The sequence below is a fragment of the Lutra lutra genome, chromosome 14 (genome assembly GCF_902655055.1).
Source record: "Lutra lutra chromosome 14, mLutLut1.2, whole genome shotgun sequence".
Lineage (NCBI taxonomy): Eukaryota > Metazoa > Chordata > Mammalia > Carnivora > Mustelidae > Lutra > Lutra lutra.
In genome coordinates, this window is record NC_062291.1 from 31769227 (window position 1) to 31795297 (window position 26071).

Genomic DNA, 26071 nt, shown 5'->3' on the forward strand with positions numbered 1-26071 from the left:
TATGTAGTTGTAAGCTTTTGTAAATGATGTATCCTTTTGCAGCTTGCTTTTCTGCCTCAGCAATCTGTCCTCAGGATTGCTCCACGTCGATGCACACACCTGTGTTTCATCAATATGGACTGCTGCATGCTCTCACATTGTGCAAAACACCACAATTTAGGATTTATCTATTCTTCTGATGGGAATTTGGGTTTCTGATGTTTGACATTAGAAACAGCGCCACTGTGATTCTCCTCACGCACGTCTCTAGGACACACGCGCGTCGCTCTGGGCTCGGGGCTGTCGATCTGGGCTGGAACTGCTGGGTCGAAGAGTGTGTACATCTTCCCATTTTCCAGGTTTTGTCAAATTGCTGTCCCCGGGGGTCCTGCCACTTCATACCCCCACCAGAAGTTTGTACAGGTTCCTGTCATCCCACACCAACCCTCGGTACAGTCAAACCTGTAACATGTTTTAGTAGATAATTTCTAAAAAGATATTATGTATTTATTTGACAAAGAGAGAGAAAGAGAGCATAAGCATAGGGAGCAGCAGGCAGAAGGAAAGGGAGAAGCAGGCTCCCCGCTGAGCAGGGAGCCTGATGAGGGACTTGATCGTAGGACCCTGGGATCATGACCTGAGCTGAGGGCAGCTGCTCAATGGACTGAGCCGTCCAGGTGTCCCAAGTAGATAATTTTTAAAGAGTCTTCTTTCTTCCCAGTTGTTTCCATTCACATTACAGCACTGGACCTTAGTTTAAAATTAGCCATTTCCTAGTTTACTGTATGGAGCAGAGCCCTGGTGAGGTTGACAGTTCTCATGAGTGGCGCCAGCCCCATTGACTGCTGCTGGGACGTGAATACACTCCGAGAAGGGGGGGAGTGGGTGCAGGGAAAGGCGGGGAGGGCTCTCTGAGCCCCCCTCTGCCCCCCGTGCTCCAGTGTGGGAATCCGTTGCACTTTTCCGGGAATTAAAGCATGCACGTGGGCTTTTGCCCACACACCCTCTCCCTTCCTGGGTGGAGCCGAGCCAGGCCTGGCTGTCTTATCAGCCGCCTAAATGTGGCTGGCCCTGTTAGAGGACGCTTAGGCCTGCAGCCTCTCTGACTATCATCCCTAAAAGGAGAGGGTGGCCGTGCCCCACAGCAGGATGACTGAACCGCGAAGTGGGCAGCCCAGCCGTCTACAAACCGCGGTCTCCGCTTCTGGGCTGAAAGTGTTGGATCATGTTCATCTGATTGATTACAGGCTTGGTTACAGGCCACAGACACTGACACTGGGAGGGGACCTTGGAGGGACACTGAATGCCGACTAGGGGCCTGTCTTTCCTCACACAGGTCTTATTTCATCATCAGGATTTCATCATGGAACGCCTGTCGCGTTCACTGCCGGGTACTGTGCAGAAAACATCACATCCCCACATCGCCCCTGTGCAGGGGTGCTGTTAGGATCTCTACTTTTGGATAAAGACCCTGAGGCTCAGCTAGAAAACAGCAGAAGAACCAGCATTCAGACCCATCAAAAGTGATGGCAGAGCCCCCGTTATTTTTTTAGTTGAGGTATAATACTCATAGTGTAAAACTCACCATTTTAAAGTGTATGGAGTGACTTCAAGTACAGTCATGAGGTTGTGCAGCCCTGACCACTATCTGATTCCAGAACATTTTCATCACTCCCAAAAGAAACCCTGTACCCATTAAGCAGACGGTCCCCATCCCACCCCCCTCCCAGCCCCTGGTGTCTATTAATCTATTTTCTATAAAAATGGATTTACCTCTTCCGGACATTTCACATAAATGGAATCACGCAGTATGTAGCCTTTGTGTCTGGTCTGTCACTGAGGATTGTGTTTTCAGGGTTTGTCCATGCCGTAGCATCGATCGGTCCTTTGCAGCTGAATAAAATGCAGTTGTATCCGGATTCCACAGTGTGTTTATATATTTGTCAGTTGATGGACATTGGGTTATTCCCACTTCGGAATAATGTTGCTGTGAACGTGTGTGTGCGTGTTTTTCCTGTGTGGACTTTTATTCCTCTTGGGCATATGTGTAGGACTGGCGTTGCTGGGGGAACCCTTGTCTTTATCCACCGAGAAAGGCACTGCCTCCATTTAGAAGAGAGGAAACAGAGACACCCCCCCCCCCAGGGGTGAAGTGACTTGCCAAAGACCTCACAGTTCATCAGTAATAGGGACAGGAACACTCCCTGGTCCCCGAACTCAGAAACCCATGTTCTTCCCACCATACTGCACCCAACCCTCCCTTTTCGTTGTTTAGGGAAACAGCCAGGGAGCTTGAAAGTTGAGGCAGAGCTGGGACCTCCCCCCAGCTGCAGGTTCCTCAGGCCTCTTTCTGTCCTTCCCCATCCTCCCCAACACTGGCACCTTGGCTTTGCTTGCCTCCTCCCCCCATGCCCTTCTTCTCTTGCTCAGTGTTGACTGAACTCCCTCTCCTTGGGAAGGAAATTGGCCCAATAAAGTCATTTACAGTGAAATGTTAGAAATGTCCCATTTTTCAAATTTCACCCTGTACCCTGTCTTCCTCCCCCATCCTTGTTTGCATTTAAAAGAAGAGGACCCCCACCAAGGGCCATGCCTAACCTTCCAGAAGAACCCCTAATGCTTTTATAATGCACAGTCCTGAAGATTGTTGGCACTGCAGCATCTGCCCAGCCGCACCTTGAGCAGCTTGTCTCCTTGATTGGGGTTTGCCTTCAGCCCTGTTATTCGATCTGACCTCATTTCTCTGGTATCTCCCGGTGCCTTCTCTGATGTCTCTCTGGGTGGGTGGGACGAGTGGAGTAGGAGACCCAGGCCACTGTCCTCACCTTTGCAGGGATCTGTTCTGTTTGCGACATACTCTAACGGGCTTGGTTTAGTCGAGTCCTTCCAGGCAGCTTGGATGTAGGCATTTCTTCCTGCCTCTTACACGTGCGGCCGGCGAACCTCAGGAAGTGAAAGTGACCTGAGCTGGGTGGCCGCAAAGCAGTAGGATGAGCTTGGGGATTGCAGGCCTGTCTGACACTGGTGGGCAGATCTGGCTGCACCTGCGGAACCCGGACCGTGGTCCAGGGCTGCGCACGTGGCCACAGCCCGCATTAGAAACCATCACCCAGGGCTCCCAAAATGGGGGTGCTGAGCTGTGCTGTCCAGAACAGTAGCCACTGGCCACACATGGCTACTGGGCACTTGAAATGTGGCGAGTCTGATTGGAGATGTGCTAGTAGGTGTCAGGTATGCACAAGATTTCAAAGACTTTGTATGACAAGAAGATATATAAAGTATCTCATTAGCAATTTAAAAAGCATAATAATAATATTTTGGCTATATTGGGTTAAGTACAATGTTATTAAAATTAATTTTGCCTTTTTTAAAAAAAATGTGGCCACTAGAAAGTTTAAAATTACATACGTGGCTTTCATTATATTTCTGTTGGACAGAGCTCTGCTAGACAGTGCATTTTATGGCTGAAGTTTGGGCAGAGGCACTCTGGCATTCAAAGTGGTGGGTTCGTAGGGGTCCTTGGGCCTCAGTGTCATCATCCGGAAGGCTGGGAGGCTAGAATCCATTCTATCTAAAAGATTCTTCTAGCTTGAGCAATATGGTGGTGGCCGGCGAGCTGTCTGGGCCTCAGTTTCCTTATTTGTCAGATGGGATGAATGATCCTACCTTGCCCTCTTCCCGTTTATCCAGCTAGAGAAGGGATGTGGAACCACTTGGAGAGTACACCGAGCTGTAGGAATGCTGGGACACACTTGTAGGCACCGGAGAGGCACTGCGGGGATGGCGGGGGTGGGGGGGTGGGGGGGGTAGGGCGGGGAGTAATCTCCGGAGAGGAGGAAGAGTAATCCCCCATGCCTGGAGCTCCTGCAGCCCTTATGAGGGCCAGTGGGCAGTTTTCTTTGTTGCTGTTTTGCTGATGGAAGTGACTTGCCCCCAGTGATGGGTTGGGGCGGGATAGCTGGAGGAGGCCTGAGGGCCTTGGGGTTCCAGCCCAGTCTACTCACACTACTGCGCTGTTTGCACCCCGGGGCATTAGGGCCTGATTGTTTCAGAGTGAAAGCAGAACTGGCCTTTGGAGCCTCTCTTCTCTCTTGTCTGGAGGTGCCCGGGACTTTGGGAAGGGTGAGTCTGGAGGCTGGCCCCAGCCCAAGCCATGGACTCAGGCAGGCTGGGAATTAAGCCTGTTGTTCTTGCCCTGCCACATTCCAGGGCGGCTCTGTTCCTCTTGAGGCCTGTGGGTACCTCCTTTATTTTTAGCTAGTTCATTGTGACAGCTTTGTTCTCATCCTGGGCCGTAGCTTGGTAGCTTGGTCTCTCTCTCGCCAAGGAGAAAGTGTCTACTGTTGGGTATTAGTGGGTGCTAAGGTCGTCAGGAAGCCCTTGGGCATGACTTCAAGGCCTTACATGGTTCTCCTAGCAAGAGGATTCTGGGCAGTCAGGGGAGGAGCGTCGAGTTTGGAGGCTCAAGCTGGAGTCACACCAGTTGCTGGGTGCTTGGGGCCCCTCCCTTGATTTCGTGGCCCCAGCTTCTTCCTGTGTAAGATGGGGTCCCTACGCAACCCCCCGCCCCCAGATGTGCTGTTTGACGTACCCAGCGTGGGCCCTGTCCCTGCTTAACATCTCCCTTCCCCAGATCTCAGTTTCTCATCTCGAACAGGGATCCCATTTTCCTCCTGGTTTGTTGTGAGTACACAGAAGTGTGTATGACTCATCTGTGGTGCCCAGCCCATGCTGGTTGAAAGGGAACTAGCAGTTCAGAAGCATAAATAAGATGGTCGGTAAGGGTGTAGAGCCCTGTGCTGTCCCTGGGCTGCCTGAGGGGATGAACCTCCATAAAGAGCCTGGGGAGAGGGAACCTCGCCTCGCTGGGTTTTAACATGCCGAGAGGTCCTGTTTGCTCTGGCGGGGTTCGCGCTCCCATCTTTCACTCGGGAGCCTCTAAAGTGGAATTTATTTTCCCAAACACATTTCCTCTGGAGGCTCTCAGGTATTAACAGTCTCCGGCAGGCCTGGAGAGCGGAGTGAGAATCTCGGTTACCCCCAGGGCTCTGTGTCCTTCTGGGCCTCAGCCCTGAGACACAGAAGGGGGGGCCGGGGGGGGGCGCTTAGAGAACCAGAGAACTCCCAGAAGACTCTCCCTCTGGGAGAGGCTGTTGGCCCCACGCAGGTCCCCAGGAGGCTGAAGTGAGGGGCTGTTCTGGGAGAAGGGCTGGGCCATTCAGGGAAGAGGAGTCTCTGTCCTTATCTGAGCCAGCAAACCCTTCTGAGACCTCCCTGGCTAGGCGTCACCGGAGGCCTTCCCGCCCAGCGCCCAGCGGAGCAGGTGCCCAGTCCAGTGGCAAAGACACCCGGAGGGCTTTGTAGAGGACGCAGAGGGCCTGGAAGGCATGGCCCCTGTCCCCTGGGCCCCCACAGACTAGCGGGAGGCACAGATATGTGTTTGTTGCTGCAGCTCCTGGGAAAGGCCTCATGCTGCCATGTGTCCCCCGGAGCAAATTCATACCTACAGAGTGACCACTGATGGCGGAGGGGATGTGGAGGAGAGGAGCGGCCGGTGTTGGGCGGGGTGGATCATGGCATGCCGCTCGGAGGAGGTGAGTGTGGAGGTGGACTTTGGGAGAAAGGAGGAGAGAGGCATGGAGAGGCCCTTTGCAGACTGAACCAGCAGAGTGGATGGTGGTCTGTGAGGAAGGGCCTCTGGGGGTGAAGAACCACCGTAGGACCCCAGGCTGCCTGAGGGAAGGCAGGCTGCTGGTGGGGTGATGGGTCCCCTGGGGGACTCCGCAGGGCAAGAACGTCTCTTCTTGTGGCCATGAGGAGCTGAGCAGGAGCTGCCTGCCCAGTTGCCAAGAACAGGACAGAAACACAGGTTCCCTAGGCCGCCATCCATAGCTTGAGGTGGGGCTGGGCACTGAGGAGCCTGGGCATGCGGGAGGAGGGGCTAGGATCTTGCTGAGGGGCAGGAGGTGGGGGTGGGGTGGGTGAGGGGCGCTGTTAGGAGGCCTGCGTCCTCCTTGGCCTGAGCAAGAAAGCTTACAGAGGAAGCAGCACAGGAGCAGGACAGGGAACTTGGTGTCTACCCCAGTTCTCTTGCTGGCCAGTGGTCACCTTGGCCATTTGAGGAACCTCCTGGGCCTCTGATTTTTCCTTAGGGCATTGGAAGCGATGGTACCTGCCCTGAGTTTTTCAACAGGGTAGTTTGAGGACCACTATGAAAGTGCTGGGCATAGTAGAGAGGCCTTTATAAAATTGAAGCCATGTGAACACACCCACCCACATTACAGATGACAAAACTGAGGTGCCTACAGGATAGCAAAGCCAGAGGCAGACACGGGTGTCCACGTTACCCTGTCCATGTCTCATCATTGAGCCAGGCAGGGTCCTGAAGAAATCCAAGGGTGGCTCTTAGTGCGAGTCTTAAAGGCAGGTTCTGGAGGAATAGGAAGGTGGGCTTAAGCTTTGAAGGAGCAAGTGTTTATAATTCCACCCCCCCTGCCCAGGTATGATTCCTTTTTGGAAAATGAAAAAGGAAAAATGAAATAAAAAAGGCAAGGTCTATATGTATGAGTGTTTAGGTAGAAAAACCGTCTTAGTCCATAAAACTCTTAGCTCTTCTCTGGGAAGACTAGGGGAAGAACTTATATTTTTTACTTTAATGCATTTTTGTGTTGTGTGAATTTTTTTAATGATAAGTGTCTAATGCTTGTTGTCACTATAACTTAACTGATAATTAAAAACAACAACAACTAATAAAACAGTACAGTGTTTCAGAGGAATTTTACCAGTCTTTAATTTGCATGGTTTTGGGCATATGGCTGCACTACCTTCAGTGGTCTTTTCTGTAGAATGGGGCAGTAATATTTGGTAATCAGTGCATTTCTCCTAGGTATCTAGATGAAAGGAGTCAAGGACCCATGACTGTTGGTAAGCCAGGGCATGGAGGGAGATGACCTCCCTTTTGGTCCTTTAGATGCGAGGATGGGAAATGTTATTTGATGTTTACCTTGTTCTTGGCACATTCTTAAAATTCTCCCAGTAGCTTCCTGAGGTGAAGGCATTATTATCCCCTTTAATGGTGAGGAAGGCAAGACTCAGCCAGGTTAAGTAACTTGTCCAAAGTCACACAGCTACTGAATGGCAGATCCGAGGTTCAAACCCTGTTCTCTTCCACCCCGTTCCATGTTCTTTTCAAGGTCTATGGCGAAGCCCAAGATGAGGGTCTAGAAGACTTGGACTCTAGACCCTGCTGTTGCTTCCAAACTATGAGAGCTAGTGTGAGTTGTGGGTCTGTGTTTCCTCGACTCTGAAATGGGGATGAGGCTGTCCTTCCTGCCTCTGTCCCCAGGTCATGGTGGTGGAAGCTAATGTTACTCATGCCTACCTCATACCCGGCCATGGCGTCCATGAGCTCCTGTCATCTCTTTCTGCAACATCCACGCGGGACAACGTGTGTGACAGTCCTGTGTAAAAAGGGCAGAGCCCTCAGCAGATTCAAACTATTATCCAAGTGACACTCATCACCCGGCCACGTTCTCTCCTGAGTCAACCTCGCTAAGAAAGAGAAGTGAATCTGATGTTGAAATCTCTGTCCTGACCTGAGGCAAGAGTTTTCTTAACCCTGCACTGCCCGCCCCGCACTGTGGAGCGTCTCCCATGGAAGGTTCACTCCGGAGGCAGGTGCCAGACACCTACAGTCACCCCAGCTGCCCTGCCTTGTTCTTGGTCCTCAGGGGAGAGCAGAGGACGGAAGGAGTGAAAAATGTCCCCGGCCATGTCCCCATCCACGGAGGGGGTCAAAATGCCCGGGTCACCAGGGGTGACTGTGCCTCCTGGCCACAAGGGCGTGTTCCCTTGGGCCTGTCCTGTCTTGAATTGGTATTTAGTGCATGCTCTGTTGGGAGCAGGAGGTGGGGCCGAGGTCAGATGCAGAGATGTCTGTGTGCAGCCCGGTGCGGGGCCCCTGGGTTCTCTCGTTAGCTGGACAGCTCTGAGCAGAGAAGCTTGGTGGGGGGCCGTGCTCTCTCTTCCCACATCTCCTCCTGTCTCTGCCATGGTCCAGCTTCTCGAGCGGCTCAGAGCTTCCAGGCCTCCTTGGTCCACAAGAGGGACCATCCAGGACAAGGATTTGCACAGTATTAGGGCCCGTTCCCTTCAGGGGATGGTGAAAGGTGCCTGGAGCCGTGACTAGGGTCTTTCTCAGTCTCGGGCAAGAGTCTGCAGGACCCGGCCTCCGTGCGGTGTCCAGGAGCCTGGCATCTCCCAATTTCCTTCATAGTTTGACCGGAGTCCTGCATGCACGTGTCAGACACCACGGGCAAGAGGGAGCACGCTAGGACCCTGAGGGTTCCTGTCACGGCTTCCTGGGAGCCTCTGGCCTGTGACAGACCATCCAAACGCTGAGGCTGGCGGCTTGCAGCCTTTGGAGGTGCTGTGCCATGGCCTTCTGTCGCCAAAACATAGAGGGGAGAGGGTTGGAGGCATAGGAGGGGTTCTTTGGGCACCAGCATGTGGCCAGAGCCACCGAGCAGCAGCAGTGTGTGCACGTGGCCGGAGCGGGAGGGACGTGGGGAGAAGGGGCCGGATCTGGAGATGCCGTGGAGTGGGAATAGAGACAGAGAAGTTGGAAAGACCATAGACTCTGGCCAAGCCCCTGAAGACCAGAAGTTGGCCTTTCTCAGGTCTGCCTCCCTCTGCTGTCCTCTGCTCCTGGGCTCCTGGCCCCACCCAAGGAATGGCCGCTCTCTTGCTGCATTTCTTGTGGGGCACAGCCCCAGCGAGATCCGGAGCACGTGGACAAGCGGTATTGGCCCGACACCTGTCCTTCCTGCCACTCATGACCCAGTCGTCCTTCCCAGGTGGATGGGGCAGTGTAGCCTGCTGCCAGGCAGGGCCAGTCTGAACGAAGGGAGTGAGGCCCCTGGTTCGGTGAGGCGCTGGGCACTCTGGGCCCCTGGGGACTGTTCCACAAGTGTCCCCTGATGTGGGCTTTGCTCCAGTGTCTCCTGTGCTGCTTAAAGGGGCCTGGTCTGTGTGCCGTGGACCCGCTGAGGCCTGCACCGGGCACTTCCTGGCTGTCCAGCCCACTCCTGGCCCAGCATCTGCTGGTTCAGAGGCCCCTCCTGAGCTCCTGAGGACCAGTGGAAAGGGCTCCCCTTGTTTACTCTCATTCACATGACGTCCAGGAGGCCTCAGGCCCAGTTCCCGCTCTGCCCCAACTTAAACCTTCTTTTTGGATCCTGTTTCCACATCTCTCCAGAGAAGGGTTGTCCCACATAATGATTCATGAGCTTGAACCAGAGGAGGAAAGCCTCCTTTCCATAGATGCCTGGGGGCTGGCTTGTCTTCTGTGTCCCCGGCCTGCTTCCTCCTTTGAGCTTCTAGGCTCTTTTCGGGTCTCGGATCAGGGTCCCTGTACTAACTTGCACCTTGAGTCAGGGAGCAGGATGGCTGTGGAGCTGCAGGGAGCCTTGGCTTTTCTAGATGCTTCTTCCTGTCCAGCTAGAAAACCTCAGCAGCTTTACTTGGGCTTGGCTTCCACAGAATAGGGGAACTTGTCTTCCCTGAGGGATGGGAACGATTGTAGGGAGCAACGTCAGACTTGCAGGTATGAGGCCTGACTCTCTTGATAGGTCTTTGAACTAATCACTTTGCTTTGTGGAGCCTCAGTTTCTGCATCTGTAAAATGGGATCAAGAATGTGTCCCTGGTGGGGCTGTTTTGAAGGTTAAAGGACTTACTGGATATGGAAGCTCTCGATCTGCTGTGAGCCATAGGATAAATATAGAGTAGTAATTTAGCACTTAGTATCAGTTAAATTCTTCTTTTGTACCAGGCATCCGGGTGAGTTCCTTTCCCTAGGGAACTCACATGTTTTATCAGAGGAGATAGACCCGTCCGTAAATGCAGCATGGAGGGTGGGGAATGTGATCGCGGAAGCATGCCCCAAATGCGGGAGTAACAACGCGACGATTATCGATTAGTACCTGGTCTTGCCTCTGCCTACCCATTCTTTCCCCAACAGCCGGCTCGATCTTGCGGAAACACAGATCCCATTGTTGAATACTCCTGAAAGTCATCCCAAGGCCCGCTGTGCTTGGGATCAAGTCTAAATTTGTTAACGTGCATTACAAGATCCTACACAATTTAGCTCCTTTTGGTCTTTTTAATAGCCTCACTTTTTACACTGTGCTCGATCCATATTGAATTTCTTTCTATTCCTTGCACAAACTGCCCCCCCCACCTCACCATTGGCCTTCACACATGCTTTTGACTGTGCCTGGATGCACACTCTGACATCACGCCTCCGGGAAGCCTTCTCAGTAGACTCCCGCTCCTGGCACTGCTCACACACCCTTGTTTCGTGACTGCCTCCCCCCCGCCAGACTGTGGGCACCATGGCAGCAAGTTCTGCTCGTCTGGTGCCAGCCTTGGGGGTAGAATAGAGCGGAGCGTGTCTTCTCCTGGGGCCGTGATTCTGGCAATTTCTACTTGAGCTCTTGGTGGTTTCTGATTGCTCTTCTCTGCAGGGCTTTATTACGGGGGGTAAGGGGAAAGGTGATTGTGGAAGGAGAGCTTGGGGGTGGGGCAGGCTTGTCTCCGGCCACAGAGGACACTGGGGGACTCCTGCCAATGGGCTGATGGTTTGTGAGACAGGAGACAGGCAGGGTTTGGGGGAGCACGAGGCACGGAGGCCAGAGTGAGAAGAAGGATGCCCCAGCTCAAAATATGCAGAAAAGACCTAGGGCTGGGGACTCTGTGTCCTTGAGTCAGGACATTTCCAGCCACCCTGCAAAGTGAGCCCGAGATGCCATTCTCAGAAGCAAATAAGCATCAAGGTCTTTGCAACCTCATCGGGTCATAAATCTCTCTCTCCATCCACCGGGAGCCTTCCGTGTACAAGACTGCGTGCAGGGCACTGGGTGGGGGAGGGGGGTCAAGGTGAATGGAGCAAACACTGGAATAGGGGACCCGGGGTAGGAAGCTGTGATCCAGGCTCTCCCTTGCAGAGAGATCAGTGCTGAGGGAGGGGTCCTCTCCAGCCTGAGGAGCTCTGACACCCGCAGGAGAAGGGGAGGTTTGATCTGAACCTGGAAGGGGAGGGGAGATCTGGAGAGCTGGGAGGAGAAGGAAGAGCTTTTCGGTGCGAAAGCCCGGGGACCCACCAGGAATAGTTGAGGTGTTTGGGCTGGAGTTCAGAGAGCTCGAAGCCACACCTGGAGAGGGTTAGCGCCTCGGACATGGAAGACATGCAAGGCTTTGAGCAAGGGAAAGAATGAGCGGGGTTGACTTTACCAAGGAGACCATGGCAGTGGGGTACCAGATGGGATAGAAGGGGATGAGGTTGAAGATGGAAAACCATTCCAGTGAGTGACTGAGGAGCCTCAGGAAAGAGGAATGAGAAGTCCAGGCACATGGCTGTCGGGGCTTCCTGAGCTGAAGAGAAGCAAAAAGAATGAGTGGTGAGACAAGAAGGCTTAGAGCCCGGGTACACAGGAGGTGCCCAATAAATACTTTCGGAGAGAGTAAATGGGAACATACTATGAATGAAGATTAGCCAGCGACAGTCCGAGTGGTCTGGCAGTTAGAAGCCTTGGAACCCCGAGGAGAATGGGGAGCCCAGGAAGAGCAGCAGATTGGGTCAGTACTTGGGATGACTTGGGAGTGTGGGCATGTCAGCCCCAGCCCCTGTGTGGGGGATCCTGGGGGCTGTCCCCATACCTTCTGGGGATGGTGGGGTTCAGGTCTCCCTGCTCTTGGGCCTGCCACTCCATGTTCTGAAGGATTCCAGCCCTTTGGCCACTATTTCTGCCTACCAAGAAATCGTGCCCAAGGAATCCCCCCAGCACCACTGTCTCACGTTAACACCGATGGCTCAAGTTTCTTAAGCACTTCCTGTGTTCTAAGTGCTTCTCCGTCTCAACTGATCTTAAAACTCCCAACTCTGTGAGTTAGATCCTGTTTATCCAGTCTGTTTCTCAGTTGAGGAAGCTGAAATTCACACAGCTGTGAAGTGATGGTGTGGGGAGTGGAAGCTCACGTGGCTGGCTCTGGCACCCTTGTTCTTAGCCTCTGTGACACTGCCATCCTTCTGCAGGTGAGCCGGCCACTTCTCACAGCAGAAGGGAGTCCTGGGTAGGCTTAGGGCACCTCTGGTGCGTGCTTGGGGGTCAAAGGGCAACTTCCGTGGAGCATTCAAGGATTGGAATGGACTGGAGCTACCTGGTTCATTTTGCAGGATGAAATGGGGCTCGGACCATTTGCAAGACTGCTCTGAGGGACATGGCTGATGGCATTTGTGTGACTGCCCATCCCGTCATGTGGTGTGTCAGAACTTGTGGGAGCTGGATGGCCCTACACAGGCGGGCACCTCGCCCTTGCCCTGTCCCTCCCCAGCCAGGCTCAAGCTGAAATGATCTCCTTCAGGCTTCACCTCACTTGTCTTCCTTCTTATCCTTCCCCCAGATTGACAAATATCTCTATGCCATGCGGCTCTCCGATGAAACTCTGATAGATATCATGACTCGTTTCAAGAAGGAGATGAAGAATGGCCTCTCTCGGGATTTTAATCCAACAGCCACAGTCAAGATGTTGCCAACGTTTGTAAGGTCCATTCCCGATGGTTCAGGTGAGTCTCTCACCCAGAGATTGGGTTCCGAGAGCTGAATTCTCTGTGAAAACATCCTGTCTATTGTCTTTTCATTTGTTTATTTATTTCCTCACTCTTCCACCCATTCATTCATCCATCTGTTCTCCCAGCTGTCCATCCGTCTGTCCATCCATCCATCCATCCGTCCGTCCATCCATCCATCCATCCAACATATGCCTGCTCAGTATCTACCATGTGCCAGGCATCGGAGCTACCACGGTTGGATAAGGCTGATACTGCCCTCATTGGACCGACTGTCTAATGGCTAATGATAGGGAAGGATCGTCTGTCCCGACCTTACAGATGCTGTGTGCGTTGCTCTTATGTCTGTAGAACATGAAAAGCTCCAGAACAAATGAGTTCATTTTAGGAAAATCTCTTCATCAGGGCACCAAGACCTCCCTTCAGATAAGTAGCAATCCCAGGGGCCAGCTGGGTATTGGACTCAGAGGGGAGAGTCAAGTTCCCATCTAACAAAATGTTATAGATGGGATGTGAACGTAGCCTCTAGAGCAAATGGCAAAGGGAGGTAGAACTAGATGCACAGTGTGCATCTGTGTAAGTAAGGTCAGTGCCCCACAAAGGGGAGTTGGGGGCTCCCCGTGGATCGTCAGTACCCCTTCCGCAAAGGAGCGGGCTTAGCTCCTGCTCTTGGCAGAGTGGAGGCTGAGAGGGCACAGCTCAGCAGGCTCGATGGAGCCGTTCTGTCCAACTGACCTGCAGCCAGTAGTTTGTGGTGGGGTGGGGGGTGTGTGGGGGGCGGGTGGTGGGGAGTCCTCTGGTGGCCCCAGCGAGGCACCCTCCCAGGAACCCCGCTCAGAGGGGTGTTTTGTGCTCTGGACTGGGGTCCACCTGCTGCACATGAGAGGGAGGGAGATGATGGGGAGGTCCTGTTTCTCTCAGGTTGGGAGTCCATTCCCTGAGAGCCTGGTCCTCACACCCCCCTGCGGTTTCTTCCCTGTTCTGGAGGATTCGTTTCAAGCCTTCATTTGGAGCCTCTGGAACACAGCCTGCAGAACGGGTGTCAGGAAAACCGCCATTGCTGGCGTCCACCAAGGATAGGCAAGCGCACACTTGCTGGAGCGGACCGGGCGCGGTGGGAAGGTCCTGCCCTGGGTGCGGGGCTCTCTAGAAGCCCTGGATGAGATCTAGACGCCGATGGAGGCCGTGTGCTCTGTTGGCTCTGTGGCGCAGGTGGGGTTTGGTGTTCATATCTCCCTGCTTCTTGACTGTTGGAAATCTGTTCCACATCCCTCCTCTTGTGTTCCTTGAGGTCGTGGTTACCAGCAGTTTTAACTTTGTAATCACCCAAGAAATTCTGGTCCCTGGAGTGATGGGGCTGTGGCGTGCCTGGGGTTTTGTCCTGATGTCTCTGGCTTTGTGGTTCACTCCTGTTTTTTCCCTGCTCTGGGTGGTCCCGCATCGAGGAACAGTGAGCCTTTCCAGGGTGAGCGGAGTCCTGTTGGAAGATGCATGGCTTTGCATGCTTCCGGCTAATAGAAGGGGGAGAGGGGAAGTAATGGTGTGGGCAGCCCCTGGAGGGCCCCCCCGCTCTGGCTTGGCTGGGGGGAGCGCAGAGGGATACCTGATGCCCGCGGGGCACCTGATCCTGTGGGACTGGTCCAGGGCTAATGTGTCCAAGGACCATATGTCTATGTCAGGACCGTATGTCAGCTGGGGGTGCTTTCCTTTCCCCTTCCAGAAACCATTTGCAGAGCTGAGGGTCTCTAAGTGTGATCCAGCTATACGAGTCATCTAGCCATTTACCCCCATTGGCTATTTTTCAAAATAAGGCCCAGCATTCAGACTCCCCGGGGAAAAACCCTCTGCAGCCCTCCCTCAGACTTTCATAACACATGCCAAGACACGGTAGGCCTTGAGCTGTCCTGCAGAAAAGAAATCTGTTGAACCTGGCCTACCTGCCTTTTCCCGTAACCTTTGCTCTTTTCTTACACATTCAGTCTATTTTGAGGCACTTTATAGTTTGAATGGCTCTGGAATCTGTAGTGCACTGTGCTGTCATTGCACCGTAAAATGATAACGGCTGGTGTTTGCTCTTTCTTCGTGTTGTGTAAAAGAACGTGTCTGACCGTCAGCCGTGTTCTCAGTGTGAAGACACGCGTGGTAACGGAAGCCCACAGCCTGGGCTCCAGGCCTCCTTTTGAGCCTCTCTCTTCCCCAGTATGGACGGGCCAAATACTTAGGGCTTCTGAGGATGGCAGAGTGATATTAACAGGTGACAAAACCAAAGCTCTGCAGTAATAGGACCCCCCCTCCTGTGCAGCCTGGGTCTGCCTGATGGCTCTCAGCTCCCTTCCCTGCCTCACCCTGCCCAGCCCTACCCCTGCCTCCCGCGCCTTCTGGCTTCCGGTGGTGGGAGGCAGTCCTTGGTGGCGCTTGGCCTGCCAGCGGCATGTCTTCAGTCTCTGCCCTTGTCATTACAGGGCATTTCCCTTTTATGGGGATACTAATCAGATTAGGCCCCACACTCAGGGCTCATCTTAGCCTGATTATATCTGCAAAGACCTTGTTTCTAAACAAGGTCATCTTTCCGAGTCCCAAGGGTTAGGACTTCAGTATATCTTTTTCGGTGGGGGGGTGTCACAGTGCAACCCTAACACACCCTATGGCCTTGCTCCCCATAGCTGCTCCTAATATTCATGGTTGGGCTCAGTTCCTATGCCCTGGGGCCCACACTCCATTTGGAACCAACCCTACAACCCCACACAGGCATTGACACTGACTCTCATACCTGCCCCCAGTCCCCTCCCTGTCCCTTTGTGACCTGTACCCGCTTATCAGCCAACAACCAGGAAGTCCCCTGGAGTAGTCAGAATGCAGACCTCCTTGATAGTAAACCATGGTGCTGTTCCCTTTTTAAATGTTAATCACTGCTTTAACTGTATAATTAGTCAGCGACAGAATTAGTGGTAATCCCAAACCACTGAGGGATAAATTGGACTCAGCTCAGTGGAGAGATGCCCCCACCTGCTAAGGGCGGGGTGACTTCGGAGTCAAAGTGAGAAACAAACCTTTCCTTTCCTTTCCTGCTGACCTTGACCCCAGGGAACTGGCCTCAGAGTTTTAAAACTACTGATTTTTTGGAAATGTATCAGCACATTTTTATTATTTTCCCCCCCTTGGACATCTTTTGTGGGCAGTGGTTTTTCTTTAAATTGCTCTTCAGTAATCTATACGTTAATTTTTTTTTTTTAAACCCTAAAGTGGCTTTTAGCTGCTGCATATCCTTTTTGGAGTAGGAAAGGTATGAATAATAAATAAAAGAAGGAAGATATTGAAGCCATTTTACTTTGGTGACTTGGCTAAACAGAAGGTCCCTTTTCAGAGCTGCGAGTCTCTGGGGACAGCACACCTCCATGTCTCGCTTCCCTCAGAAGTGCTCGTTCTGGGTCTCATTCATGAAACCTCCCCTTTTTTCTCTTCTTCTCATTTCTCAGTAAGGATTTTGGAAATACCAGTTAGGTGGCAAGGTTTTTGAGGGTAAATTGAGTTGAATATTTCACTGTTTCTGCCTTATGGTTCTAAGCACATGTTTTACCCAAAGGATAAGTTGGAAAATATTTGATTTGCAGTGTGTTCAGTTAATTTTTTGGGCCCCAGATTGGTCAGGGGAAAGAAAATCCCGTCTTTTGCCATGGCAGTCGGGCTGGTCACTTCCCATTCTCTGTCTCTGTTTCCGGATCTGGGAAGATGATTGGACTGTCTCTCCACCCGTGAAACCTGCGTGTCTCGGATTCTGGTTGGGTTTTTGATGGAGGTGGTAGAACTGTCATCTGAGTAGCTGGGTTGCAGACATGCGGGGAGAGCCTTTGCCTCTCACATACAGAATCAATTCATCCAACAGGGCAAAGGTAGGCATTTCCTGAAGGCGGGCTTTCTGTTTGCCCTGTATTCCGTCTGGTGCAGACCTGGACTTGAGAGAGACATCTGTCCCTGTGTTTGTTTTCCATTATTTGCTGGGAATAATGGCGGTCATCATAAAGTGGAAAGTCGCCAGAGGCCCTTCAGATGCTTTGTTTAATGAGCCTTGTCTGGAAGAGCGGTTCTCCTGGCTTCAGTGGAGATGGGCAATGTGGGAAGAAGTTGTAAGTGGGACGCAACAGGGGCAGGAAGGAAGGTTGAGGCCAAAGTTTTGAAGAGGTAGTTGGAGGGAAGCCCAGTGCTCTAAAAAGAGGCCAAACTTGAATTAAAAGGGGGGGAAAAAACCAAACCAACCCAGAACACTGGATTAATCTCCAGCTCTACTCTTTATATCTGTCTGACCTTGGAGGTGTCCCTTAACTTCCCTGTGCCTCCATTTCCTCATCTGTAAAATGGGTTATCGGACCCTGCCTTCCCTGACTCAGAAGACTGCAAAAGGATCAAACGAAAAGTGCTTTGGAAGCTGTCAACCACCATGAGAGTTCTAGTGGGTCCTTGTCCTCCTTAATGCTAGTGTCATCTAACAACCAACTTTGTAATTTTCTGGGAGGGCCCTTCCCAGCCGATGCAGCCAGTCACAGGAGCCCCACCATCAGGCCTAAATGTGTAGGTCTAGCCCTGGACAAAAAAGATTCAGAATTTTTCAGAATTCACTGGCCTCTCCTCAGAATTCACTGGCTGTTAGGGGAGAAGGCAGAAAAAAGGGGACAGCAGAGGCAGGCTGTCTCACTCCTGTCCCCCCATGGCAGAGGCACCAGAGCTGTGATCTGGGGGCTCCTCTCCTCCTCTGCTGTGGGGGGATGGGACACCGAAGCTCTAATGGGGAACCAACCTGCGATCCAAATAGATGCCCTTTGTTATGGAGGGCAAGTAGGCGTTTAGGGGATTCCTTCCCTAATAAAGAGTATCGGGCTCAGGAGCCTTGTAGCTTAAAGAAAGCAAACTCAAATTTGTATGAGCAAAAAAAGCAACATTTTAGGTTCACGTAACTGGGAAATCTAGTTGTAAGTTGGCTTCTGTATTCCGAGACTTGCCTGTCCCTTCTTGCAGTCTGGGTGCTGGGTGCCTTTGAGGGCTGCCTCTTCCCTAGGGTGGCAGACAAAGATAGCTCTGCCAGCTCTAGCCCACTCCTGCGTCAGAGCTAGTGATCCCAGCCGTGGTCTTGGAGAGGGTGATGATTGGCTGGCTGACTCGGGTCATGTGCCCATCCTGAGCCAATCATGATGGCCAAGGTGGGAGACTGGATGCTGCTGGATGACATGTTGGTCCCCCTGGAGCGGGAGCAGGGGCTCAGCTTACCCCCAACCTCAGATGAAAAATGGGGAGGATAGTTATCTAAAGAGAGGCTAGACAGCCACCAAAATTCACTGGAAATCCTGTTCCCCTTACCAGACGTCATTCCTTGGTATCTTTTGCCATGGCAGACACTAGGGCCAGACAGGTGTACATTTGACCCAGACAGTTCTTTCAAAGTAGGAGCCAACACTGATTCCCTGCCTTGCGTGAGCCTTGGGGAGTGGGGTGGAGGGGGAGGAAGTAAGCGTGTTACATTGCCCTCACCTTCAAGTTGCTTATCATCCAACTGAGGAAGATAAGCCACTTACGCCTAGAAGATAATGAGCATTACAATATTTGCAAGTACGTGGGCGTGGGCGACTAAGAAAAGGGAGGGGCTGTGGCGCCACTATAGGTGTGACCAGGAGCAGGTTGTTCAGCTGGATTGGTTGGGCTTCCTTCTCCGGAAACCAGGAAGATGAGTTGATATTTGTCCCCCATCTCCCAAGCTGCAAATGTGATTTATAGAAGGAGGTGCCATTTCTCTGGGCAGTCACAAACATGGCCTGGAACCAGGGCCACCGCTCAGGGAGGGACCAGGAACCGTGCTGGGCTTGACCATGACCCCATGTAAACTGCCTTCTGGGAAAGGCCCTCCTCAAATGGTCAACTCCCACTTCCAGGTGTGGGGAGTGTCCAGTGTTTAGTGTTTTCCTGACATCTCAAGGTCACCTTTTCTGGTTGCCATGTCTGACTGGAACTTCTTGGGACCCTGTTGACCTGTGCTTGTTGAGAAGAGCAGGGGAGAGCTGGAGCGGACAGACCACAGCGGGAGGCTGGCATGGAGCACCAGTCTTTGCAGGGTTGTGGAAGTGGGGCCCAGCCCCGTGTACCTAAAGGCCACAGTCTTCTGGTTATTGGCAGCTGAGGTCATCTGCACTTTTCCTGCTTGAAAAACTTCAGGTCTGGGTTCCGTGGAGGTGCTGCCTGAAACTTGACTCCTTCCCGCAGCAGGATCTGAAAGCTCTCACCTGATCTGACTTGGCACTGACCCCACTAACCAACCACAAGCTCCCCCGCCCCCACAGACACCTGGCCCCTGAGCATAAGAAGCTGCTTTCACTTAAGACCATTGATTCAACTGGAAATGAGACTTTGGACCAGGCTAGCAACTGAAAAATGGGTCATGCTATTTTTTTTTAAGTTACGATGTAAAGTCAGTGTATAACAGGAAAGAAATAAATGTTTATTTAAACATTAAAGCAATAAAAAATGTTGAAACAAAGCAAAAAGCACCCATAAGTTCATGCTAGCACAGTGTTTGCCTTTGTGCTCCTTCATCTGTGCAAATGGGTTGGAATTGTTTACCGCACTGAGTGTGCGTTGTCTTCACTGGAGAATGAGGCAGAACAAACCCAAAAGCCGCGAGGAGTCGCTGATGTTGAGGAACCCCAGAAAGGCGGCCATTCTGGTGGTGCCGGAGTCTCAGTCCACGGCAACCTCTCGGGGCCCATGTCCATGACTGTCCAGCAGGCAGTTGGAATTGTGGTAATGACTCAGAGCTTTGGGTTCACATTCTGGCTCTACCACTTAGGTTGTGAGCTTGGCCTAGTCGTCTGATCCCTCCCAGCCTTTACTTGCTCACCTATAAAATGGGGATCACAGTAGTACCTACCCCATAGGGTCGAGGGAGTTAAAAATAAAATGATGCATCTGAAGGACTTAGCAGCTGGAATGCACGGAGGCTCCGTGAATGTTGGTTGACGGTAAAATAAAGGCTTTTGATATTCTAGTAATTCGTTTTCCTGAGAGGAGGAGCAGCCTTGTACCAAATTCAGTTTTTTAACTGAGCACCATGGGGATTAGGGTTCTGATGGGAACCCTAAGAAAACTCTAAACCATGGTGCCTGGCGGGCCCAGTCAGTAGAGCATGCGACTCTTGATTTCAGGGCTATGAGTTTGAGCCCTACACCGGGTGTGGGGATTACTTAAGAATAAAATCTTAAAAAAAAAAAAAAAAAACCCAAATAAACAAAAAAGCCCTCTAAATAGATTTGAACACCCCACAATGTCAGGGTCAGAGTGTCCTACCAATCTGTGACACCTGCTTCTTGGCATTCTCCCTTGGTCTGTTTCCTTTGGACCATAGAAGCAATTTAAAACCAGTGGCATCATGTTGTAATATTCATACAATGGGATATAATTCGGTCCTAGAAATGGATGCGGTACTGACACACGCCACCACATATACAAAGCTTGAAAACATCAGCTATAGAAATTGAAAGAAGCCATCCACAATAGACTAGCTCTTGTATGCGTCCATTGACACGAAATGTCCAGAGTAGGAAGATCTAGAGAGACACATAGTAGATTTGTGATTGTTGGTGGTTTAGAGGGGTTGCCAGGAAGTGGGGAGTGACGGCTCATGGGTACCAAGTATCTATCTGGTATGCCGAAAACGTCCTACAATTAGGTAGTAGTGATGGTTGTGCAACTCTGTAAATATACTAGAAAACCACTGGGTTCTACACTAAAATGGATGAATTGTAACAAACGAATTAAAATAAGAACCTTAAAAAAATAAGATGAATGAGTTGTATGCTATATGAATAATTTCTCAACAAAGCTGTAAATTAAGAAGCCAACCGTCCAGCAGTGTCACTGCTCTGTGCTTAATGACCAATGAGCAGGGCTACCTTGAGTGAGTAAATGATTGGGTCACCAGCCCCTATAACCAAGCATCCGGGGAGCATTTGCTAATCTTTCCTGGGTGCCATGGGTAAGATGCAAACAAGCCCAGGTTGTGTTTTTTTCCCTCAAGGAACTTGAGAGCGAGGTTAAGAATGGGGAAAATTCACTCAGAATTCTTTGGTTTGTTCATTGATTCCTTACCACCCTCCTGAGTTGAAGTATTTGTTGAGCTCTCACTGTATATCAAACACCATTCTGAGTTCCAGAAATAGAGCCGTGTGTCAGAGCTGACAAGGTGGTGGAATCAAATACAAGATTTACAAAAGAGAGGCTTTTTTATTCTTCCTAACCATTACCTTAAAAATTGAGAAGAAGAAAGCTCAAGAGACCCAGAAACACCAAAACAATCTTGAAAAAGAAGAACAAAGTTAGAACACTTTCACTTCCTCGTTTCAAATTTTACTACAAAGTAACATTAATCAAGACACTGCGGTACTGGCGTAAGGATGGCCGTAGATCAGAATTGAGAGTTCAGGGTATCAATGATATATCAAAATTGTGGGAGGTGGGGAGAATTGAGAGTTCAGAAACCCATACCTGTATGGTCACTTGATTTTTGACAAAGGTGCCAGGACTGTTCAATAAAGGAAAGAGCAGTCTTGCAGCAAATGTACTGGGATAACTGGATATCCACACATAAACGAACTAGGTTGGACCCCTACCTCACACCATAAAGAAAAATCAACTCAGAAGGGATCAAACACTGACATGTAAGAGCTAAAACTATAAAACACCTGGCAGGAAACGTAGGTGAGGATCTCTGTGACCCTGGATTTGGCAATGGCCTCTAAGATATGGCCCCAAAGGCACAGACAACAAAGGAAAACAACGGATACATTGTACTTCATCAAAATGGAACACTTTCATGCTTTAAAAGTCACCATCAAGAAAGTGGAAAGCCAATCCACAGAACGAGAGAAAATATTTATAAGTCCTATATCTGATAGGGACTTAGGTCTAGGACATGAAGGTCTCTTACAACTCAACACTCCAAAGACAACCCAATTTTTAAAACAAGCTGGGAATCTAATAGACATTTCGCCAAGAAGGTAAAAAAACGGCCAAGAGACACACGAAAAGGTGCTCATTGTCATTAGCCAGAGAAATGCGAACCAAACTAAAGTAAGATGGTGATGAGAATTGAGGATGTGGAAGATTGGAACCTTTTCGTATCACGGGTGGGATGGACAATGGAACGGCTGCTCAGACACCGATGACGGTTCCTCAGAAAGTTCAGTGTGAGTTACCCCTGGACAGCAGTCCTATTTCTAGGTACATACCCAAGAGAAATAGAAACAGGGCACACACCAACTTCTGCAGAAATACCCATTGCAGTGTTATTCTTGACAGCCAGAGGTAGAAACCACCCAGATAGTTCCATCCGCAGACAAATGCGTAAATGCAGTGGGCTATTATTTGGCCGTACGGAGATGACATACTGACCCATGCTACACCAGGATGCTGGCCACGGGCGGCCACATGCTGTGTGATGCCCTCATACGGACGGTCCAGAATGGACACAGCTGTGGAGATGGAGAGCAGATTAATGGTTGCTTAGGGCAGGGGGAAGAGGATGCTTGCTTGAGAGGGAGACAGTTAAAAAGTCCAGGACTGGGGTGCCTGGGTGGCTCAATGGTTAAAGCCTCTGCCTTCGGCTTAGGTCATGATCCCAGTGTCCTGGGATTGAGCCCCGCGTCGGGCTCTCTGCTCGGCGGGGAGCCTGCTTCCTCCTCTCTCTCTCTGCCTTCCTCTCTGCCTACCTGTGATCTCTGTCAAATAAATAAATAAAATCTTTAAAAAAAAAAAAAAAGTCCAGGACTTCTTTTTGGAGGTGATGAAAGCACTCTAAAACTGGTCTGCGGCCCTGGTGGCATCACGGACGATGCGACAAACTGTGGAATTGCACACTTCAAGGGGGTGACTTGTCTGGTGCTTTAGATCTCAATGATGCCGTTATTGAAAAACAGTGTTAAAGATGCTTCCCTAGGAAGATGAGATCCCAAGCAGACATGTCTATGCTGCTGTAGGATTGGGGACTTTGGGGACTATTGGGGCTCTGGGTGGCAGGGGGTGCTGTCACCCCTGGCCCGATACCCACTGGGTCAGTTGAGGATGTCACATCAGTAGTAAAAGTCACAGATTTTTGCCATGCTTCTGGCAGCATGTGAGAATTACCAGTGAGAAAGAAGGTAAGGAATGTTAGATGGTGGCTTGATGGTTTGGACCCTTCCCACGGCCGCCTTCCTTGCTGCCATCTGGTGGCCCTGGGTTGCGTATGGTGCCATCATCTGTGTCCCACTGAGGCACGCCTCCATCAGGGCCCACATCAGATCTGAGGGCTGCAACCATGTCAAGCCATTTCCTCCTACGTGACCAAGAGAGACTTCTGTTACAAGCCTTCCCTGGGTGGAGACAACATGGGTGTTCCCCGGCAGGTGTCTGGATGGATAGGCAGCGAGGTAATGACATACAGTGAGTTCTGTACCCGCATGTACCTCATACCAGCCACCTTCAGGAAGCAGGACACTCTGACACAGGCTACAAAATGAACTTTGAGACATTATGCAAAGTGAGGGAAGCCAGACACACAAGGCCAAGTATGGTGTGATTCCACTCCTGATATCAGGCATCCTGATGAGGCACATCCGTGGTGACAGCAAGGCGAGAGGCAGTGACCAGGGGTTAGGGGAGGAGCAGGGAATGGTTCTAGAGTTTTCTAGGGAAAAGTTCTGGAGATGGATTGTGGTGGTGATGCAGGCACAACATTGTACTTATCACTGCTTAAAGGTGGTTCCAGTGGTGAATTTTATGTTATGTAGATTTTACCACAATTTAACCCCCTATCCCTCTTCTCACGGGGAGTGAGTGGGGGTGTGTTAGGAACTCAAGGCATGGGACTGACCTCAGGTATGGGGTGTTCTTGGAGTTGAAATGCTCTTTTTATCTTATGGCTAATGGTGCTGTCTGGGGGAAGAGGTTGGGCCTTAGAGAAAACCTCTGAATGGAATTTGGTCCTCACCTTCCCCTGCTTGGAGCTGGCCTGCATGTGCCAGGCTGGGGAGGTTTCCCTGGCCTGTTTTCCAGGTAGGCAGTGGTTGGGTGAGGTTTGCATGAGGGAGGCAGGCCAGCTGGACCCTGTCAAGAGGCGGGCAGAGTGTGGGGCCTTCCCGTCACATGTGACCCTGATGTGATCCCTGTTGTCTCCCTAAACAGAAAAGGGAGATTTCATTGCCCTGGATCTTGGCGGGTCTTCCTTTCGAATTCTGAGGGTGCAAGTGAATCATGAGCAAAACCAGAATGTTCACATGGAGTCCGAGATTTATGACACCCCGGAGAACATCGTGCACGGCAGCGGAAGCCAGGTGGGTCCCTGCGTCCTTCTGATCGGCCCCAGGGGGCTCCTGCCTCCGGGAACCTGCCCCCCAAGCTCTGGTGTCTGAGCCCCTGGAAGGAGTCCCTCATAGATTCATGCGGAGAGGGGCTGCTGGGTGGAAGGGTGTGACCACTGAAAGAGAGCCCACCGTCTGGGAAAATTGGCAGGTGGGAGGGGGGCCCCGGGAAGAGGGCGCCCGGCAGCTCTGTGGGTAAATGTATTCATTTCCTAAGGATCCTGGGGTTGGCTCCCTGGGGCAGGTTTTGCAGAGCGCCTGGGTGAAAGCAGCTCTTCTAGGTTGTTGGCTTCCTCACCCACCTCATTTGGGGCCCAGGCTTCATGTCACCTTGTGGGGCCACAGCAGTTTGAGCTCGTGGCCCCAGGGCTGGTCAGGGGCTTCTGGCTACCGGATTGAATAGCCTGCTGAGAGTCCTTGGTTCAGAAAGGCACCACCTCCTTCCCTCACATCTGATACCTGAGGCCCGTCTCCTTGCTGGGGCACCCCTGGGAGGGCTGTCTTCCAGAGCTGGCCAAGGGGCTGTGGGCACGTTCGGAAGGGCCTGTTGCCCTTCCCCATCTCTCTGGCTGTGGTAAGCGGTGGGGCCCTCGCTTCCAGATCATGGCTTCCAGTTAGCCTGTGTGCTGTTAGCCCGCCACGCGTGGGGTTTGCTCCTCCCGCCCTCCCATAGCTGCTGCGGCCCCTCTGGTCTGGAGCTCGCCTCCCGAGTCATGGCTGCTGCCCGGGATATGTATTCAGAGCTTGCCAACTGTTTGCTTTAGGAAGGGTGTGTTCCCGTAAAGGTTCATGACTAAGTTCTCCAGAAAACTCGTTTGTTCTGAGCTGGACTTTGAGATGAGCCCCAGGAGCCTTCTCCTCTTGACTCTACTTTGTTTCTAAGTTAATGTGGGTGGGGTCCGGAGCCAGTGCTCTGCGGGCTCTGCCGTTTCCGTGGGGTTTTTTTGGTTGTTGTTGTTTGTTTGTTGGTTTTTGTTTTTTTGTTTTTTTCTGTTCTGAGAGAAAAGAACTAATCCTAGCCTTTCATGTGCTCCTGGGGGCTTGGGTTCAGAGCTTTTCCGACTGGGTCGCAGGCAGCATTGAAGAGGACACTGTCTCCAGCACAGATGAGTGTGTCACTCATTGGATAGCCCTGCCTGGAGGTTCCCCTGCTTATGCCCGCACTGCTGGGCTGCAGAAACCGGCCCATCTGTCCCATGGTGCGCGAGGCCTGCCAGCTGCTGGATCTCCCAGTCCAGCCCGGCGGCTGCTGCCTTGTCCTTGCAAGTGACCAGCAGCCTCCAGGTGGCAGCCTGCTCTTTCCATCTGACAGCGAGTACTGACCTGTCACTGTCTGTTCCCACTGGCCTTGGGTTGAGCCACCTTGCTGCCTTTGCCCTCAGGACTGTCCCCCGTGCTGAGATGGTCCTATATACTTTGGCTTCACCTTTTAGGAGCAGGGTCTGTAAATTAAGGGGGTGCCCCCAACAGGGGCCCACCTGGCTGTATATTCACTTCCACAGTGACGACGACTTCCTGCACCCCTGTGACCTCCTCTGTCCCAGCCTCTGTCCCCATCTTCTCAGCTCCAGGGTCACTGTTTCCTGCTATCTGCTTTTGCCCCTTCCCCTTTCAAGCAGTCTGCAAAGAAAAGGCGAGGATGGCGATAAGGGTAACTGTGTTGTTATTATCGCAGTACTTCACGGAGCTCTGTGTGCTCCCTCAGCTCGTTGTCCGTCCCATTTTACAGATGAGAAAACGGAGGCGCAGATGTTAAGCAACCGCCTGCTGGGTCACACGGCTCAGACGTGGTGGAGCTGGGAGTTGCAGCCACGTAGTCTGGTCCTGGTTGTTAGGGTTTCAGCAACGTGGACCACTCTGAGCCTGGGTCTTGTCTTTTTGTCTTTAAACCTTTTGGTTGGTGGGGACATGTGAGGGCTGTGGAGGAGAGTCCAGGGGCTGAGGAAGAGGGTTGGCAGTTGAAAATAGTGATGAGACAGGAAACTCTGCTTCAGAAGTTTGGTTTGAGGTTAGACATAAGTATCAGAGGCCATTTTTCTGATGGACCTGTAGAATCTGGCAGGAGGCCAAGGGCCCCACGTGCCTGTGAA

At 51.7% G+C, this 26071-nt stretch overlaps 1 protein-coding gene across 2 annotated transcripts in view; it reads left to right on the top strand.

Moving 5' to 3' along the window:
- Positions 1 to 26071, top strand: part of HK1 (hexokinase 1) — a 79459-nt gene that overhangs the window by 22938 nt on the left and 30450 nt on the right. For both annotated transcript variants that reach the window (XM_047701403.1, XM_047701402.1), the window contains 2 exons: positions 12441 to 12603; positions 23806 to 23954. In XM_047701403.1, the coding sequence (XP_047557359.1) occupies positions 12441 to 12603; positions 23806 to 23954 (312 nt within the window). The remainder of the gene's footprint in view (positions 1 to 12440; positions 12604 to 23805; positions 23955 to 26071) is intronic.